The sequence below is a fragment of the Bombyx mori genome, chromosome 19, assembly GCF_030269925.1.
Source record: "Bombyx mori chromosome 19, ASM3026992v2".
NCBI lineage: Eukaryota > Metazoa > Arthropoda > Insecta > Lepidoptera > Bombycidae > Bombyx > Bombyx mori.
The window spans coordinates 12,159,615-12,180,466 of NC_085125.1; the positions used below are offsets into that span (position 1 = coordinate 12,159,615).

The window sequence follows — 20,852 nt, forward strand, 5'->3', positions numbered from 1 at the left end:
ATGTTAACGAAAAATGTCGCCAGAACCTTTTTAACAAGCTGTGATCTATTGAATAATAATATAAAATTTAAATAAATTATAAAGTTTACGCAAAACTATACAGTTGGACTTTGTTGAAAGCTTAAATCAATTATCTGATATATTTAAACACTCATTCTTTTTAAAATCTATTTGATGGTAATTCTATTTCCAATAATTTAAATACAGTGGAAATATTTTAGAAAACATAATAATACTATATTTTAAATATAGAAATAGAACTTTCGTGGTCTAATGGTATCTTGTTTGGAAGATCGAGAAGGGCAATGTACTAATATTTGTAGAATTTTTTGTCATATTATTATAATAGTTATATTAATAAGAACTCAAATTAAAGTGAAAGCTATTTTGGTAACGAAAAATAATATACCAGATGTTATTACTGAGAGGGGAGTGATGGTTATTGATCTTCAAAAGTGTGACGTCGTCGATGTCGACGTCATATCGTGGAATGTAAGAAAACATCCAAATAGAGCGTTAACTAATTTTAATAACAGAATAAACAAAAAATATACAGAATCTAGTACTGATTCGTATTGTTAAGTTATTGAAATTGAATTGATTGGAAGTTCCAAAGCGAATTCATAATTAATATAACTGCAGCTCCATATTTTCCTTCTAACAAGTTCCTTTAGTAATTTGGTACGTTAGTGTATCCTAATATATTAATTTTCAGTGGTTTTTACGGATGTTCCGTTATAATTACTGAACCATGCATCCGATTGACTTAAAACTTGGTATCCATGTATAAAATACATGTACTTACTGGATAGGATAATATTTATATGAGTGTTGGACTTCCTACACCAGTTACGGGGGCGTTAATGATGAGAATCTTTGTGGGGATGAGAAATAATAATGTTAATTTTAAATGCCCAGCGAAGCGGACGGGTATAGTTAGTATACATAAATATGAATATGCTTGTGTAGGTTTCCAAGTACCGATCACAGTTCTCATCGAATCCGTCCGATGAGCAACTTAGCCCACAGACAAAACCCATTGAGATTGTCGCTCGCCCGATCTTCTCAGTGGATCGCGATTCCGATCTGAAAGTAGATTCGACGAAGGACTGCTCTTGCTAGGACAGATATTAGCAGAGACTGACAGACTGACTACCGCGAGTTCGTCTTAACATCAGTGAATCCAGAACTGCCCTTTGAGGCTCCTGGCAGTGGGTAGGCAATAAATAGATTTTCTTATTGGGTTTTATATGCATTCGCCAATTGTTAACTGGTTCAAAGTGTTTTCTCACTTAATACTCTCAAAGTATAAACGCTGCCGTCATCATCAGAGAAAGATTTTTTACTCAATTGATCACCGTCTAGAAGATTATGACTATATTGTTTATTTTCTATTTTCAGGTGTAACTGCGATATCTTTGTTCCTGCCTTCCGCGAAGAAGTAACTAGGCTATCCGGTGTTTCTTTAAAATGGTCACACTGAGAACTTATACAAGGTGGATACAAGAATGATCAGAATCTAAAGACCTATGAAAAACAAAAAATCTTCGAGATAGTTTTATTGATTTTTGTTTTTGATATAAAAAAAATAGTAAATTGTGCACCAAGGGAGAAAAGTTGGACATTTCCTCCCGCGTGTAAAATTGCAAACACGCGGGATGAGATGTCCTACTTTTTTCATTCGGTGCACATATTATTTTTTCTCCTACTAGGCCGAAAGTTCGACATTGTAAAAAACTTAGCACCCGTGGAGTACCGAGCCGGGGTCCAAGGGCGAAGCCCCGGTGGGATCCAGGAGCGAAGACCTGGCGGGGGGAAAGATAAAAAAAACAATTTAACTGTTTTTTACTTTTTAAATAAACTACTACTAATTGAATAAGAACTGTCTGATGAACTCATTTTTGTTTAATACTTCACTATTAAATTTTATTGCCTTTTGTTTATTTCACTTTTACACTAAACACGATATTGCAAATTACTCGAGCACAACAATGGCGGAGAATTTTAGGTGCGTGAGAACAGACGTAGACACTATAACGCGTATGCGCACTTGTCAGTACCCAGGGAGAAAAAGTTAGACTTTCGTCCTTGTACAGCAGGACGAAAACCGAACTTTCGGCGTAGGTAGGAGAAAAAACAATATAAAATTTTAGCGCTACTTGACTGTTTAAAAAAAGTTTAATTGTGTCGCGTTTTATCGAAACCATGTCACATTTTTATTTAATTATTGTTTACTTCAAATCAACGGTTTTGTTTGTTCAACGGTTCGTTATTTTGCGAATTTTTTTGCTGTTGTTATCCTCCGTACTCAAAACTTTAAAACATCTGTTTCATTTAATTAAATAAATTTTACAATAGTTCTGAAATGGTTTTAGAATGACGTCGTGTCAAAATACTTTAGGGCAAGAATGTATCAAAATGTTTTTAAATATTGAAGGAACAGCCCATATCATCGTTTAAATTTAATATAGAAAATTAAATATAGAGATTCTTCTTCTTCTTTTTCTTCTTTGTCGTTTCCTCATTACTGAGCGGACGCGATAACGATCGGCGCGTGTCCCGTCAGTGAGATTCGGCACACTGATGCTTCGATATTAGCGAGCGCGGGAGGATCGAGCGGGACGCAATGCAGGGCTCTTCTATAGTAAATGACGGTACCACCACCACGGGCAGAGAGCCTGTCGTTCCTGACCATGTTATAGTTCGCGATTTTAGGGTCACGGCGCGCGGGCTTAAGTAGGGTCTCCTGCACTAAAAAGATATCAATTTGATGGTCACGCAAAAAGTCAGAAACCTGATCACGTTGATTTGCGAGACCGTAAGCGTTAAAAAATCCTATCGTTACGGATAGGGGCTTTATTCTACTTATATACGCCATTGATTACCGGCGGAGTGAGGGGAGGACGTACGTATTTAATGACGCGTATACGTCGGCGTATTCTTGCACAACGGCGATAAAGTGTTGTGCAGTGGAGGCAGCGCGAATGGCGTCGCCCAAAGCGTTAACGCGCTCAAAGTTGATCGACTGAAAGAAGTCGATCGCTAAAGCGAGATTTTCGGACGCGGTCGGAGGGCAAGTCGCGGGAGAGGGACGAGTCGCGGGGGCGGGACGAATCGCGGAGGAGGGAGTTGTAGCCGTGTTCGTGTACGGCAGCGGTTTCGCCCAGGCCGAGACACTGGGCACCGCCGCCGGAACGAACGCTGGCTTAGCCTGCGACGCAGAGGGTGCCGAGGCTTTCATGTCTGGGCCGGAAGCTCGGAGGCGGTTTTGGCGGGCGACGCGGCGATTTATTTTCGGGGCTCGGGGGCATCCGCGGTAATTTGCGGGGTGACCCTGTGTTCGACACAGGACGCAGCTAGGCGGTTCCGTCGCGGTTTTTTGATCGCGAGTGCATAGGGCCGTGGCGTGATCGCCTAAACATTTGACGCATCGGGGGCGCGCGTGACAGTTACGGGAAGAGTGCCCATACAATTGACAGTTATGGCACTGGCTAGGAGTGCCTTTTTTATGGGGGGCTTCGACAGCGATACCAGAGAGCCTACAGACGGTCTGTGTGTTAAAGATTTTCTTACCCTCGGGGGTAGGCTGGAGAGCGACTAGAACCAAATTATATGGCTCCCTACCGCGACCGGTGTGCATACGGTGCACAGAATTCACTGGTAGGCCTTGTTCTAACAGGTCGGCTTTTACGAGCTCTACATCTAACTCTTTAGGGATTCCGCGTATTACAACGCGGAGTTCGCGCTCCTCCTGAAGCGTATAAGTGTGGAAGCTTATACGCTCCTTACGGAGGTAAGAGGTGAGGGATGGATGGACTCTTGTATTACCAATGTACGTAGTGTATATTATTTATCACAAAACGTAAACAAAATATCGTTATCGTTAAAATGTAGCTTTAAAAGGATCAAAGGGGTTAACCTTTCACTGGTGCACGTAAAAACAGAGTAATCCCATTGAAGGATTTGCCTGTAGTCTTTATAAATGACTGTCGGACAAGCTCCATTGATTTTTTGTTCTGATTGATATCTATAATGGATTGGTATAGGCACGATTCTTAGGTTTGTTTTTCATATTTTTTTCCATTTTTGGCTGGTAGCCTAAGAGGCTATTTCAGTTTCGCGAGGACGGGTAGGTGAGCTCATGGGCTCAAGCTGAGAAAATTTGCTAACACTAGACCTAGCAAGAGCAGTGCTTCGCGAGAAACTCAGTGGGCCGTTTTTCATTGTGTTTCGGAGTTCAATGCATTTATAGTGATTGATTAGTTATGCTGTTAAAATGTGCTAGTCAATGTTTAGCAAATTAACGCGTTAATCAAAGCATTAGCGGCCTATTCTAGCTTCAAATTCATAATCTATATAGTATATATAAATGAATTGCTGTTCATTAGTCTCGTTAAAACTCTAGAACGGCTGAACCGATTTGGCTAATTTTGGTCTTGAATTATTTGTGGAAGTCCAGAGAAGGTTTAAAAGGTAGATAAATATTTATTATTTATTTATTTATTTATGTACACACATAAAAGAAGACATAATACAGAGTATAGTATAGTATAGTATAGAAAATATGAAAATGCTCGGAAATAAATAAAAATAACAAATTTGTTTTTCCTTTGATGTGTCCCCCGTCGGACGGATTTCTTTTGTTTGTTTTAAGTTAATTTAATACAAAAGTTTAGGTCTTTTATTTATCGATTGAGGCACTACGAAGTCTGCCGGGTCAGCGAGTTTAATTTAAAAATCTTAAGAATTAGAAAAAGAATACAAGCTTATGATATAAACTGGTTTTTTTCCTAATCTGATTTAGAAAAACTAATATAATGAGTTTCAGTTGGAGTCATTTAATCACAAAACCCTATTGATTAACATTTTTAATAATCATATCCAATCATTAGGGTTTTATTATTAACATGCTAAACAAAAGTGAAAAGTTTTTTTGTTAACTAATTATGGAATTATGTAATAATAAATGGAGTCTTTCAATAAATTATTGATTGTACTAGTGTAAGCAAACCGCTGTTTGTTTGTTTGTTTGTTATACGCGTTCATTGTTTCAACAATGCTATATTTTCTACAGAGCATCTATCTGCCTATGTAATGAAATCTTTCAAAGTAATTGTCACTAATTACACGAGGTACTTGTAGACGTTCTTAACTTGAACATTTGCAAACGAAGGCCCACATAAAATTTTATAATTGCCTAAAATATGGCTCTCTCCTGCAGACTTTCCACAGGTTGTAAATAGTCGTGGCCTAATGGATAAGACGTCCGGTGCATTTGTATCTTGCGATGCACCGGTGTTCAAATCCCGCAGGCAGGTACCAATTTTTCTAAGGAAATACGTACTTAACAAAAGTTCACGATTGATTTCCACGGTGAAGGAATAACATCGTGTAATAAACTAAACTGGCAAAAAGTATAATTTGCGTAATTACCGGTGGTACAGTGTCTTTTAAGCCCGCGCAGCTAGGTACTACCACCCTACCGATTTCTGCCGTGAAGCAATAATGCGTTTCGGTTGGGTTCGGTGGGGTTTGGGTTCAGTACGTGAGTGGGGCAGTCGTTTTACTGTACTGTAAAAAAAATGTGATTGTAGAACTCATGTCTCGGGGAAGGCAGGTTTACATTGTTGATGCCTGTGGGCTCCGGTAACCGATTAACAGCAGGTGGGTCGTGAGCTCTTTCACACATCTAAGCAATAAAACAAGTTACTGCTTATGTAATTTCATTATCCCCTTCTCTATGTACAAACATTGTGGGAAATGAGGTGCCATTCAACATTCGACAGTTGGTCATGACTTATCGCTAGATCAATTGTATTTTATCACAAGTTTAGTTCGTGATGCATACTATTTTTTGTAGTATTAGAAATATATAATATTAATATGTGAATATGTGTAAATGGTTTTTGTAAATTTGTAAAGTTGTTAATATACTGGTGGTAGGACCTCTTGTGAGTCCGCGCGGGTGGATACCACCGCCCTGCCTATTTCTGCCGTGAAGCAGTAATAGCGTTTCGGTTTGAAGGGTGGGGCAGCCGTTGTAACTATACTTGAGACGTTAGAACTTGTATCTCAAGGTGGGTGGCGCATTTACGTTGTGGATGTCTATGGGCTCCAGTAACCACTTAACACCAGGTGGGCTGTGAGCTCGTCCACCCATCTAAGGAATAAAAAAAAAAAGAAAGTGTTTAAATTAAAATTTGATTGCATTATTCTTATTTCTAATCTTACAACCTTTTATTTTCTTAACTAATTAATTTTCGGTTCATAATCCCATAAATGAGATTGCTTTGATCTGTAGTAAGTAGTCATTAGTTATTGTACTTTGAACTTGTATTGTATTGTTAATAAGTTATAAATTTTTGTTAATAGAAGAGTTGCAATTTCATTTGCTTTTTCCATTACATAATATTAGTTGTAACAGTTAACACGAGCGAAGCCGCATGCATTCTAAAAATCTAAAATATTTGAAACATTGGTATTTAATTGATGCACCCAATCGTATTGATGTGGCATTTGCATTTTTCTACACGTTATGTATTTAATAGCTTTCCTTATAACACTCCAGTATGAATTTTTTTACGGTGGAGTACTTATTAAAGGACGAAATTCAATAAAGCAAGCTAGATTTTGCATGTCAAGTGAGAAATTCGTCGGAAGTTTGTTATAGAAGCGTCTCGGTTCACAGGAATGTTTGAAGGAAATAGCAATGGTTTCCAAATGGAAAAAGATATATGCGTATACGTTATTGTCTGTTCATTGGCATCTATTATTCCAGACTCCGGTTCGCCCGCATGTTAACGAGTAGTTTTAGCAATATAATAATCTTAAATAGCCTAATATAAAAATCGAGATATTCCTGATACGTGTTTTTAAGTTATTGCATAGCTTTTAGCGCAGCGACCGAATCAAGAAATTCCGTAACGAAAATAAAACCTAACACCCCCCAGTCCGCCTACCATGTACCTCGCGTTCCAGACATTCACACGTTGCGCTTGTGTAGTGTTTGTGAATAAGCGCGCCGCGTGACATCGCACTGCATGCGCATCATGAAATGTCTGCCCATCTCTCTCTCGCGTAGTCTAGCTTATGAATGTGAAGGGGACAGTTAATGTTTTGCTTTTGTTAATGTTTATAAATATAGCGTCGTCTTATTTTATTATTGTTTTAATATTAAATTATTATTGTCTAATTATAATTGCATAAGTTGATAAAAAATTCTATGCAATAACTTTACCGCGGCAGTCCCCGAGTGCCACACGTGTTTTTTATGGATCCTGCCACTACCAACATTATTCCTATTTCTATTGTCATAGCAAGAAGACAGTTTAGTTTTAAAGGGTATTTGAATTGGTAATCTCTTTAATTGGGTAAGTGAAGATGCTGAGGTGTTAGGTCGGTTCAATTCACATAAGAGGTTGTCATTTGTCAATCAAAACCGCAAATAGCTATGCTTTATCAATCTACGACTAATAGATTTATTACGTATTAATAGAACCATAATAATGTTATATTTAAAATTATCCGAATACTTTCCGAGCCTAAATTAAAATGAGGTACAAATATAACCTGAATATGTTAAGTTATAGTTTCGTTAAAGAAACTCTTAGAGAAACGTAACTGAGTTAGATAAAAGCATGAGATATGTAAACAATGCCAGTTAATCTATGGATAATCCACATAAACACGCTTCTAATCTTAAGACTTGATGAGGAAGCGAACAGGTGTTTGGGCAGTCGATCGAAGGACTCACACATGAATTTCTAATATGAAAACTTCACTACTAATATCATTAGTTGGACTGAAAGTATGTTGTCATTAATTAGTTTTTTAGAAACAATATGTTCATATTTTTTTGTACAAAAGGAAGATGATTACGCGAATATATTTAATGAAGCCAAGTACTTAGTCCAATCTAGCAATAAAGCCATGGATTGATGAGAGGCAGTCGACAGTGAGGTATTGACACGACACTTAAAACGAACAAATGACCTCTGCTCTTTTTTTCATACTAATCGCTGGTAGCTTAAGAGGATATTCCAGCTACTCACGAACCGGTAGGTGAGCTCACGGGCTCAACCTGAGAGAGTTTGCTAGCACTAGCCCAAGCAAGAGCAGTCCTTCGCAGAATCTACCACCAGATCGGAATCATGACCCAATGAGAAGATTCGCCGAGAAATTTAGCGGTTTGTGTCTATGGGTGATCTCTTTTATCTGGAACGTACTCGAGTTTAGCATCGTCCTAGAATAAAAACAATTTCAGATTAATATTCAATCCATTATTGTAAACTGACCAAACTAATGTCTAAATAATAAACTGAAAGCTCCGTGAAATACATTCGAGCTTTAACCAACTGCCGCCCAAGTTACCGCGCAGACAATGTCAAAATTTGCCCTAAAGTAAAATTTAGTACGGAAATTTAGTTAGCTCAGTCGCTTTGGCCATCAAACTGTCTCGAATACTGAACTCGACAACAATGTTGGCAAATAAACCTAAACTCACATTACCAACACGGACGGACAGTCCAGTTTTAAATTATTTCGAAATGCTAAGGAAACGTGAGGCAATACGTTCTGTATAATTACTTTAGTAGGTGTAAGATATAATTAAAATATATATAATTATATATAAAATATAATTCGGTAGGCAGTGGTATGGCTCTCGGTAGGCAGCGGTTTGGCTCTGCCCCTGGCATTGCTGAAGTCCATGGGCGACGGTAACCACTCACTATCAGGTGGGCCGTATGCTCGTCTACCTACAAGGGCAATAAAAAAAACTACATTTACTGTTGAATTTCGTGTCTTTTATTGTCGTAATATTATTTCAAACGTTTCGAAAGCCTTACAGTTTAGGTGGTCCACGAACGACTAACATTATTAGTCGATATTTGACGGTAGTTAGCTTAAAGCAACTACCGTCTATTTTTCTAAAAAAAAGTATTATTTTTCTTTTCACATATTCCCTCACATTCACATTCTTCTTACAGACATTTACTCTTGGTAGGACCTCTTGTGAGTCCGCGCGAGTGGGTACCACCACCCTGCTTATTTTTGCCGTGAAACAGTAATGCGTTTCGGTTTGAAGACGGTGAGGGAGCCGTTATAATTTTTTTTTTATTGCTTAGATGGTTGGACGAGCTCACAGCCTACCTGGTGTTAAGTAGTTACTGGAGCCCATAGACATCCACAACGTAAATGCGCCTTGAGATATAAGTTCTAAGGTCTCAAGTATAGTTACTAGTTAAGCATAGTAACTATACGGTGTTGGGCTGTGAGCTCGTCCACCCATCTAAGCAATAAAAAAATAAAAAATAAAAACAATAATTATAAAATGCTGGAGTATTATTTAAGAAATTCTTAATTTTACTAATCGCATTCTTAAATGAAAACTGGAAAACTCCTAACAAGGATCAAAAGTTTACGAACGTTTCTATTTATTTTCATACTTCTAACTTAACCGAACTAATAAGTCCGCGTAGACGTAAAATGGACGAATTAAGCACAATTACTTAACTCGAGCTAATTTTCATTAAGACTTTTAGCCCCTAACTAAGAATATTAATCTGACAGTTATTAATTTAATGCTAAAAGTTTGTAATAGAGTTAAGAACGTATTATGCACTTTATGCAATGAGATTAAAATCTAATTAGTGTTTCGGGATCGCTTATGTCTAAGTTTGGGTTACGAAATCACAAGCTGTGAGTGAACTTTTTATTCGTGTTTTTTTTTTTTTGCAGAATTAGTTAAAGTCTTTAAACGTTGGCAGACGGTTCCCCTGTTGTTAAGCGGCTGTTGCTCATTAGGGCACAGTATCGCCCATCTTGAGTAATTAATTTAAATGAACAGAACTAAGGTCTTCTTAGTCATCATTCGACCACTATTTTTTTTTTCCCTACCTATGCTGATAGCCTTGAGATGCTATTTCAGCTTCACTCTAACGTTTGTAGGTGAGCTCACGGGGCTCAAGCCGGAGAGTTGCTAACACTGACCCTAGCAAGGGCAGTGCTTCGCAGAATCTACCACCGGATCGGAAATGCGACCCACTGAGAAGATCTGCCGAGAAACTCAGTGGGCTGTCTCTATGGGTTAATTCGCTCGTCGAGCCCTTCGTCGCAAGCGACGTGTTCGACGAGGACGGTGACCAGTAAAGCCCACTGATGTCGAGAGAAAGGCCTTTCGCAAGGTTCTCCTCAATGACCCGCCCAACTCTGCCGCCATGCAGCGGAGTCCCGCGATCTTAAACAGTCTTCGGTTTAAGGCCTCCTTCAACCGAAGACTGTCACTCACGCTGCCTTTTCCGGCACGTAATCGCCCGGACTTTTTTTATTTTATTTTTATTTTTATTGCTTAGATGAGTGGACGAGCTCACAGCCCACCTGGTGTTAAGTGGTTACTGGAGCCCATAGACATCTACAACGTAAATGCGCCACCCACCTTGAGATATAAGTTCTAAGGTCTCAATTATAGTTACAACGGCTGCCCCGCCCTTCAAACCGAAACGCATTACTGCTTCACGGCAGAAATAGGCAGGGTGGTGGTACCTACCCGTGCGGACTCACAAGAGGTCCTACCACCAGTAATTACGCTAATTATAATTTTGCGGGTTTGATTTTTATAACACGATGTTATTCCATCACCGTGGAAATCAATCGTAAACATTTGTTGAGTACGTATTTCATTAGAAAAATTGGTACCCGCCAGCGGGATTCGAACACCGGTGCATCGCTCAACACGAATGCACCGGACGTCTTATCCGTTAGGCCACGACGACTAGTGTATGTTTTGGCCCCATCAGCCGTCTTGTATACAACAGTTATCTGTCATCGTTAATACATTACTATTACCCATATTACATCTATAGTAGTATCATCACAAGCCACTGCAACTAAAGTTATTGTTTCCAAGCTGATATCTGGCATATCGACCTAAACTAACTAAGCTAATAATTGGGAATAAATTACACATGGTCATTCTGCCCCAAATTAGGATTCCCTGTGTTGTGGCTATTCCAATACACTAATTCCGAAAACGATCGCAGCCGATTTCGTGCCCTGTAACAGTAAAATAAAATAGTTGTAGATATAAGGAATACAATGATTTGTGTAAAGTTTATAGGTTAATACAATGCCCTAGGGGACCGACTCTTGAGGCTTTACAACTCCTGCCTCGAGTCGGGACGGTTTCCTTCATCGTGGAGGACGGGCAGACTCGTGCTGTTGAGAAAGGAGGGGCGCCCGGCGGATACTGCCGCCGGGTACCGTCCCATCGTGTTGCTGGATGAGGTGGGCAAGCTGCTGGAACGCATTCTGGCGGCCCGCATCATCCAGCATCTGGTCAGGGTGGGACCCGATCTGTCGGCGGAGCAGTATGGCTTCCGAGAGGGCCGCTCAACGGTAGACGCGATCCTTCGCGTGCGGGCCCTCTCGGAGGAGGCCGTCTCCAGGGGTGGGGTGGCTTTGGCGGTGTCTCTCGACATCGCCAATGCGTTTAACACCCTGCCCTGGTCCGTGATAGGGGGGGCGCTGGAACGGCACGGAGTGCCCCCCTAACTTCGCCGGCTGGTGGGTTCCTACTTGGAGGACAGATCGGTCACGTGTACCGGACACGGTGGGATCGTGCACCGGTTCCCGGTCGTGCGCGGTGTTCCACAGGGGTCGGTGCTCGGCCCCCTTTTGTGGAATATCGGGTATGACTGGGTACTGAGGGGTGCCCTCCTCCCGGGCCTAAGCGTAATCTGTTACGCAGACGACACGTTGGTCGTGGCCCGGGGGGGGAGTTTTGCTGAGTCTGCCCGTCTTGCTACCGCTGGGGTGGCGCATGTCGTCGGCAAAATCAGGAGATTGGGCCTCGACGTGGCACTCAGTAAATCCGAGGCCATGTGGTTTCACAGGCCCCGGAGAGTGCCACCTGTCGATGCCCATATCGTGGTTGGAGGCGTCCGGATTGGGGTCGGGGTGCAGTTGAAGTACCTCGGCCTCATTCTGGACAGTCGTTGGACCTTCCGTGCTCACTTTCAGCACCTGGTCCCTCGTTTGTTGGGGGTGGCCGGCGCGTTAAGCCGGCTTCTGCCCAACGTCGGGGGGCCTGACCAGGTGACGCGCCGTCTCTATACGGGGGTGGTGCGATCAATGGCCCTATACGGGGCGCCTGTGTGGGGCCAGTCCCTGGCCGCGGGGGTGGCGAAGCTGCTGCAACGGCCGCAACGCACCATCGCGGTCAGGGTCATCCGTGGTTATCGCACCATCTCCTTTGAGGCGGCGTGTGTACTGGCTGGGACGCCGCCTTGGGCTCTGGAAGCGGAGGCGCTCGCCGCTGACTATCAGTGGCGGGCTGACCTTCGCGCCCGGGGCGTGGCGCGTCTCAGCCACAGTGTGGTCAGAGCGCGGAGGGCCCAATCTCGGCGGTCCGTGCTGGAGTCATGGTCCAGACGACTGGCTGATCCTTCGGCCGGTCGTAGGACCGTCGAGGCGATTCGCCCGGTCCTTGTGGATTGGGTGAATCGTGACAGAGGACGCCTCACTTTTCGGCTCACGCAGGTGCTCACTGGGCATGGTTGCTTCGGTGAGTTCCTGCACCGGATCAGAGCCGAGCCGACGGCAGAGTGCCACCATTGTGATTGCGACTTGGACACGGCAGAGCATACGCTCGTCGCCTGCCCCGCATGGGAGGGGTGGCGCCGTGTCCTCGTCGCAAAAGTAGGAAACGACTTGTCGTTGCCGAGTGTTGTGGCATCGATGCTCGGCGACGACGAGTCGTGGAAGGCGATGCTCGACTTCTGCGAGTGCACCATCTCGCAGAAGGAGGCGGCGGGGCGCGTGAGAGACGCACAATCCCGCCGCCGCCGAGCGGGGGCCAGGGAGGCGGATCTCGCCCAAGCCCTGGCCCTCTAAGTGTTTCGGGTCCCCCCTCACATGTCGGTCTGGGGACCGGCGAGGGGGGCCTAAGAAGACGACGTGCAAGCTGCTCTGCACGCGTTTTACGCAAGAGCATCCGGGTGATGGAAGGCCGGCTATCCTCGACCCACGCTGGTTCTGGTCCAGCGAGGTATTCCGTAGGATAGCTCACTCTAACCGGCGCCATCTTGGCGGGCTTCGGATAGCCTGCCGACCGAGAGGGCTGGTGGTCGTGGCGCCGACGACCGCCGGTCCGGCGTCCCGAGGGGGAGGGTGATGGGAGAGATGTGCTCCGCACTAAACGCTTCACTGTCCTCCCTTTGCCTCTTCATGAGTTCTGTCTCATGCGAGGTTTGGACGTTGGTTGTTGAGCGACAGGAGGTTTTAGTCAGTTCGACTCTGACATGCTCCGCCCTCTATCCCCAGTGGAGGGCGGAAGTCCGGCGATTTCCTCCTGACCAAAAAAAAAAAAAAAGGTTAATACAATAATTGGTTGCGCTGGTTTAAAACTGTTAGTTTTAAGTTTCGAAAAATAGCAACATTTTAATTTGGTTTTGCAAATCCTGTCCCATCCCTCTCCGGCACTTTACCTACGGACGCGTGCGAGCGAGATCGTGTGGTGACATCAAAGAGACGAAAAAATATGGCTGAACAACCGCGCGCGCGCTTCGTGTCTTTGTTATGTTAAATACGTAAATAAGTGAAATCGTTGGTGTTTCTCATCGCGAAGTGGTACGAGTCTGCAGCAAGGACTACATAAAGGTATTGTGCATCCTTCCTTTAACGCAGAACTGCCGCTTCTTATCGTTTCTTCCCGCAGTCTGTGGTCCTTCATTTGCAACGACCAAATTTAAAATATTTCGTAGTTTGCTTATCTCGCGTCTACATTTTTTGGTCCTTCGAGCCGGATTTGTATTGAATCAGCGCCAACCATTGCCTAGGTTTACCTAATTTACCTAATATAATTAGAACCGCGTACCAAGTAGGTACTTCGAAAAAATATCGCTTTCCTGCTTTCGTTTTAAATATCGTTTTCGTTCACATTCTTACAATAAATTCACATTATTTCTTAAAATTCACTTATTTACAATATCAAATTAGGTAGATAGAAAACCCGCGTTCTGGTTTCTTATATTATATCGATTATTGCAAACAATAGTTTCTTTGTTTAGATCACCGGTCGAGCGTACGCCTCGAGCCGGCCGCATACATTAGTTTAGGTATTCAGTGTAGGTTCCCCGTGTGGTGTCGGGTACCTTAAGTAGAATAACACCACTCCCGCCTCTTCCTGGGATATCGTAAAAGGCGATAGATAGGAAACGCCAGGCGACGGGTAGTAGCGTATTCCTGTGTGCTAATAACACCCGCCGCTTCGAATATTATCTTTAGTTTTTTACTATAAAATATTTATTAACATTTGTACTATTCGCATAAATTTGTACTCGTAGGTAGGTGTTTACCTTTCCCGCCGCTTCGAATATCGTTAGTTCGTTAATTTGAAATATTTATTTTACGTTTATCTTAAAATGGCACCTTCAGATACTAATTTAAAGATGTTATATGCCAAAAGAGATAGGATATTCTCCCGCATGCAAAGCATTTCTAGCCAAGTTAGAGATATGGATTCAAAGTCATTCAACGCTGACGCTTTTTTGTGCGACTTTGAAACAGTAGATTCATTGCGTGAAGATTTTGAAGGTGTGCTCGATAAAATAATCTTGTTGGAGTTAAAGGCTAATCCCGATTATTTAGTTAATTATCAACCTCTTACGGCGTTTGAAGATCTCTTAGGCTGCGTGAAACGAGCTGCCAAAAGGTTACAATCGCAATCGCAAACGGGGGATCACGTTACGCTGGCTGGTCAACATAGGATTCCGAAACTACCCCCAATAGAAATTCCCGAATTCAATGGCGATATAAAAAACTGGCCTTTGTTTATCTCTAGCTTTCGGAATGTCGTGCATAATAATACATCGTTAACGGACTCTGAGAAACTTTATTATTTGATAGGCAAATTAACCGGCAGGGCTCGTTCCATATGCGCGGGATTTACTCCAAGCGCCGAAAACTATTCGTTAATTTTTGATTTATTAAATAGCAAATACGAAGATAAACGTCTATCTGCTACTGCGTATTTAGATCAATTATTTGAATTTAAACCTATCTCTTCTGCAAAGCCTAGTAATTTAGAATTATTTTTGGACAAGTTCGCATCGTCGGTAGCCGCTTTAAAAAACTTGAAGGTCAATGACCTATCGGATTTTACATTTTTGCATGTTGCGCTTAAAAAATTAGACACAGACACTGCCCGTGCGTTTGAATCCTATCAGCGCTTAAATAATAAGGGATGCGAAATACCATTGTTTGTAGATCTAGTGTCTTTTGTTCGTGATCACATAAAAGTATTAGAACGCACGTCATCGGTTCCCAAGGCTGCCAACAAAAGGCAGTTTGACTCTAAGTTGTCATCTACACAGGCTTATACATCTAGTTCTGAGTCAACGGTATGTAGTATGTGTCGTGACAAACATGATCACAATTATAAATGTAGGGTTTTTAATAGTTATAAACCGAACGAGCGGTTTCAATTCGTCAAATCGAACAATTTATGTATAAATTGTTTAAGTAGCGGTCATCGTGTTTCCGCGTGTAGGTCGGCCTCTTTATGTAAAAAATGTAATTCTAAGCATCACACTTTATTATGTTTCGGAATTGAACCCGTCGCGAGTAAAGCGCATTCGAATGCTAGACGCACGCAGTCACCAGGTACACGAGCATCGGCTGTCGCACGGCCCTCCATGCCTTCTTCGGTAGGCTTAAATGATATGGGCATTGCTCCAGCTCGCGTCAGCACGGATGACGTAACGCTGTGCACTTTATCGAAAGGTTATAACCGCATCTTACGCAGTCCTACTACGGTACTAATTGCGACCGCACGTGTAGTTGTTATTGATTCACGTGGTAGGGAGCATTGTGTACGCGCGTTGTTGGATGGCGCGTCTCAAAGCAATTTTGTCACTCGTGATTGTTGTCGACGATTGGGTTTGAACATAAATAATAGACCTGCTTGTTCCGTAGTAAAGGGAATAGGAGGTTCTAGTAAAACAATTGAAGGTTCTGTAGAAATAAAATTTTATTCTCGTTTCGATCGTAACGTAAATTATACTATGGAGTCGTTAGTAGTAGATAAAATTACTGAACGTTTACCGACTACCACAGTTGATGCCTCTCTTTTATCGAATTTCGAAGACATAGCATTGGCAGACGATACTTACTTTAACCCAGGCCCGATCCAACTGTTGATTGGAGCTTCGATTTTCCCGCATCTGCTCTTATCGAACAAGGTTCAAGGACGGCCTTCGCATGCCTCGCCGATCGCGTTAGAGACTATCCTCGGTTATGTTATTGTTGGTGACGCTCCCGTTCGTGTAGCTAGCAACGAGAGCCTTTCATATTGCTGTACCGGAGACCCGTTAGACTCCACAATTCGGAAGTTTTGGGAATTAGAGGAGGTAGACGTGCCGTCTGTACTCAGCCCCGAGAACAAAATGTCTGAGGAGTTTTATACCAGTACTACCACACGAGATAGTGACGGACGATACGTGGTGGCTTTGCCCTTTAAAGGTGATGTTAACACTCTCGGTAATTCGCGTCAAGCAAGCGAAAGTCGATTTTACTGCTTAGAAAGAAAGATGCAAGCTTCTCCGCAACTAAAATTAGCGTACGACAACATCATTCTCGAATATTTAGAGAAGAACTATCTCTCAGCTGTAGATTGTGACAGTTCAGATATTTCTTATTTTATTCCGCATCATGGTGTAATCAGACAAGATAAGGTCACAACCAAATTAAGAGTCGTACTCGATGGTAGTTGTAAGACTACTACTAATGTTTCGCTCAATGATCTGTTATATCGTGGACAAAATTTCCAAGGAAATTTATTTAATATTATTATTAATTTTCGTTTGTTTCCGGTTGCCCTTTCCGCTGACATTCGTCAGATGTTTCTGAGTATTGGAGTCAGAGAATCTGACAGGCGTTTTCAACGCATTCTATATCGTTTTTCTCCTCAACAACCATTACAAGTTTACGAATTTAATCGTGTAGTTTTCGGGCTTAAGTCTAGTCCTTTTCATGCGTTGCGTACTATTAAACAGCTGGCAGCTGATGAAGGTGTCGCTTACCCGCGGGCCAGAGAAATTATTGATACTAGCCTGTATATGGACGATTTTGTTTATTCAATTCCAACTGAAGACGTCGGCATATCGACCGCTTCTGAGATGATAGGTCTCATGAAGGCCGGTCAGTTCGAGCTGGTGAAGTGGACGAGTAACTCACAAGTAGTGTTAGATTCGATCCCGCCGTCGCATCGCCTGCCAGGTGTCAAGGAGTTCGATGAGTCGAACCAGCATAAAGTACTCGGCTTGTGTTGGTCTCCTACGTCGGACAAATTTTGTATAAAAATTAACACTCCGATTGAAATTTGTACTAAACGTACAATACTGTCATGTGTTGCTAAAATATGGGACGTCATGGGATTTGTCGCACCGGTCGTCCTGTTCGTTAAACTTATTATTAAGCAGTTGTGGCTGAGCAATTGTGACTGGGATGACACTCCATCCGAAGATATAGTAAAAATGTGGAGCCGATTCAAAGAAGAACTTCCTTTGCTTTCTCATATAAAGATCCCACGTCACGTAGGTATGAACGTCGACAGCATCGCGACTATCTTAGGTTTCGCGGACGCCAGTGAGAAAGCATATGGGGGGGTGATATATTTTCACGTTCAAAATAACAATGATAGTACAATACGTTTGATAACAGCAAAATCAAAGGTTTCTCCTAAAAAGGTTGTGTCGCTCGCCAGACTTGAGCTTTGCGCGATTCTCATACTCGCTCAGCTCATAAAAAATGTAGTAGTCGCTTGTCAAAATCGCATTGTTTTTCGCAATATATTCGCGTTTTCAGACTCAACAGTCGCACTTTGTTGGACACATTCATCGCCTCATCGATGGAGCACCTTTGTAGCTAACAGAGTGACGAAGATACAAAGCTATTTATCTCCACAAAATCTATATCACGTGTCTGGTAAAGACAATCCCGCTGATTGTTTGTCGCGTGGCCTCACTCCTTCCCAAATAATTAATCACCCGCTTTGGTTTAGTGGCCCCCCTTGGGCACATTTGGATGTCGCGCAGTGGCCTGCTGTTCCTTTTAATCCTTCCGTAGAGCCTGAGGCGCCGGAAGAAAAGAAACAGACTTTTCTCGCCGCTACTTTAAATGAAAAATCTCTTATATTATCACTAGGAGATCGTATCTCATCTTGGTCTAAACTATTGCGCAGTGTAGTTTTCGTTTGTCGATTTGTAAAATTGTTACCTCACAGATATCGCATGTCAGCATCGGATTATGAGTTCGCTGAGTTATTAATTCTTCGTGAACTTCAACGGTTTTATTTTCGCGCCGAGATCGCGAAGCTCAAGGAAGGTCAAGTTTGTAGCCCTGCTTTTCGACACTTAAAACCATTTCTTAAAGATGGACTAATTAGAGTAGGGGGACGTTTAAGAAACTCTGACTTGAGCTACGACGAGAAATATCCCATTTTGCTTCCGAGAAAAGATCCGATCTTGAATTTACTTGTCGAATATCATCATAAATTAAATTGTCACACCGGTCCTGACCTGCTGATGGCGCTCTTACGTCAGAAGTATTGGATACTTTCTGCTCGTAATTTAATTAGGAATAGGATACACAAATGCATGCCTTGCTTTCGACTTCGTCCTAAGCCAACATTCCCTGAAATGGCGGATCATCGTTCTTGTCGTGTCGTTCAATCCGCTAAACCCTTCATTCACACGGGTACAGATTATGCTGGCCCTTTCAAGGTTACCATAACACGTGGGCGAGGTATTCGTTCTACCAAAGCTTACGTGTGTTTGTTTGTTTGCATGATTACGCGCGCAGTACATATAGAACTGGCTGGTGATTTAAGCACAGCTAGTTTCATGGGAGCCTTCAAGCGGTTCCTATCTAGACGAGGCCCGGTGGGTAGAATTTATTCGGACAATGGAACGAATTATATAGGTGCTAAACGCAAGCTTTCAGAACTTCATGAATTTCTTAGTTCAAAGTATCATAATACAGAGTTTGGTAACGTCTTAGCTGAAAATCGCATTGATTGGTCCCTAAATGTACCGACAGCTAGCCATTTTGGCGGGAATTGGGAGGCTAATATCAAAAGCTTAAAGTCTCATCTATATCGCGTTATAGGTGATACAATTCTTTCATTTGAAGAGCTATGTACTGTTCTCACTCAGATCGAATCGGTAATGAATACACGACCTTTATGTAGAACACTCTCTAGTGATCCTTCAGAACCGCTTGCCTTAACTCCTGCGCATTTTTTGAATCTCACGCCTTTGAAATGCTTGCCTGCGGAAGAAATCGATGAAAATTTAACTACTCTTGCTAGACACGATTTGCTAGACAAATTAGTTCAATCGTTTTGGAAGCGCTGGAGACGGGAATACCTTCATACGTTGCAATCACGCCGCAAATGGAACACGCCGGTCGATCCAGTCGTCGTCGGCTCGGTGGTGATTCTGGTTAACGATAATTCGCCTCCTCTACACTGGCCTTTGGGTGTCGTGGAAGAAGTGTTTCCGGACTCCACGGGAGTTACACGCATTGCACGGGTTAAGACAGCGATCGGATCGTATTTGCGTCCCGTGGTGCGACTCTGCCCACTACCCAACCAGTAGCTCATTTAGATTTTTCATATTATTTAGGTTAGTTGTATATAGATTTAGTATAAATTCTTAATTCTTGTAGGAACATAGCGTAATAGTAGATAAACGTAGCGTACTTATTTGAATTTATTGTTATTCGTTTGTTAGATAATACACTTCTTAGTTTTAGTTAGATAATACACGTTTTAGTTAGATAATACTTTGAAGGCGTCCCTTCAAGCCCGGGGGAATGGTTGCGCTGGTTTAAAACTGTTAGTTTTAAGTTTCGAAAAATAGCAACATTTTAATTTGGTTTTGCAAATCCTGTCCCATCCCTCTCCGGCACTTTACCTACGGACGCGTGCGAGCGAGATCGTGTGGTGACATCAAAGAGACGAAAAAATATGGCTGAACAACCGCGCGCGCGCTTCGTGTCTTTGTTATGTTAAATACGTAAATAAGTGAAATCGTTGGTGTTTCTCATCGCGAAGTGGTACGAGTCTGCAGCAAGGACTACATAAAGGTATTGTGCATCCTTCCTTTAACGCAGAACTGCCGCTTCTTATCGTTTCTTCCCGCAGTCTGTGGTCCTTCATTTGCAACGACCAAATTTAAAATATTTCGTAGTTTGCTTATCTCGCGTCTACAATAATGATCTGTCCAATCGAGGTTTGGGTCGAATTCAGCTGCGGTCAATGGAAATGCTCGATTCAAAGCGAAGTTCTATTTGATTTTAGAATACGGAGCGGTATATTAAATTAGTTTTGTGTTAGTGTGCTTGGTGTGAAACTAAAATAGGATAGTAATTTAATATATTCCACATGTTTACACCCTGTTTAGAGGATAAATGCATTTTTTTAGTGGGTGAGTTCACGGTCTATACCCAAGAGGGTATAAGTGGATTCTACCGTTCACCCTGAGCCAAGAAGTCGCTAGGAGGCTGAGCCGGTAACCCTTTCCAAGCCTCATTACTTTTCTTTTTCTTTTTGGTTATTTATGTTTGGAATAAATGTTTATTATTGTTATTATTATATCTGTATGAGATTCGATCAAGACTATCTCATGCACCACATTTACCTTTCGAACCGTAAAAGATAGTCAGGAAAATGCGGAAACAGAAAAAATTACCATCTTGTCTATTTTCGTTCACATTACGCCCAACAACTAGCAGTTATGTACATTTATAAATGTTCTAATAGTGTAGTTTATATTTTAGTGCTTTTTTTTGTT

The 20,852-nt window shown here is 42.2% G+C and overlaps 2 protein-coding genes across 4 annotated transcripts in view; one reads left to right on the top strand and one right to left on the bottom strand.

Moving 5' to 3' along the window:
- LOC101743886 (organic cation/carnitine transporter 2) overlaps window positions 1-2,506 on the top strand; it is a 37,934-nt gene extending 35,428 nt beyond the window's left edge. For 2 of the 3 annotated variants that reach the window (XM_038017675.2, XM_038017676.2), the window contains exon 10: window positions 1,402-2,506. In XM_038017675.2, coding sequence (XP_037873603.1) covers window positions 1,402-1,445 — 44 coding nt within the window. In that variant the 3' untranslated portion in view covers window positions 1,446-2,506. The remainder of the gene's footprint in view (window positions 1-1,401) is intronic. The other variant, XR_009975721.1, reaches the window with a different exon arrangement.
- LOC101739906 (hemicentin-2) overlaps window positions 1-20,852 on the bottom strand; it is a 296,485-nt gene that overhangs the window by 207,982 nt on the left and 67,651 nt on the right. The window lies entirely within an intron of this gene.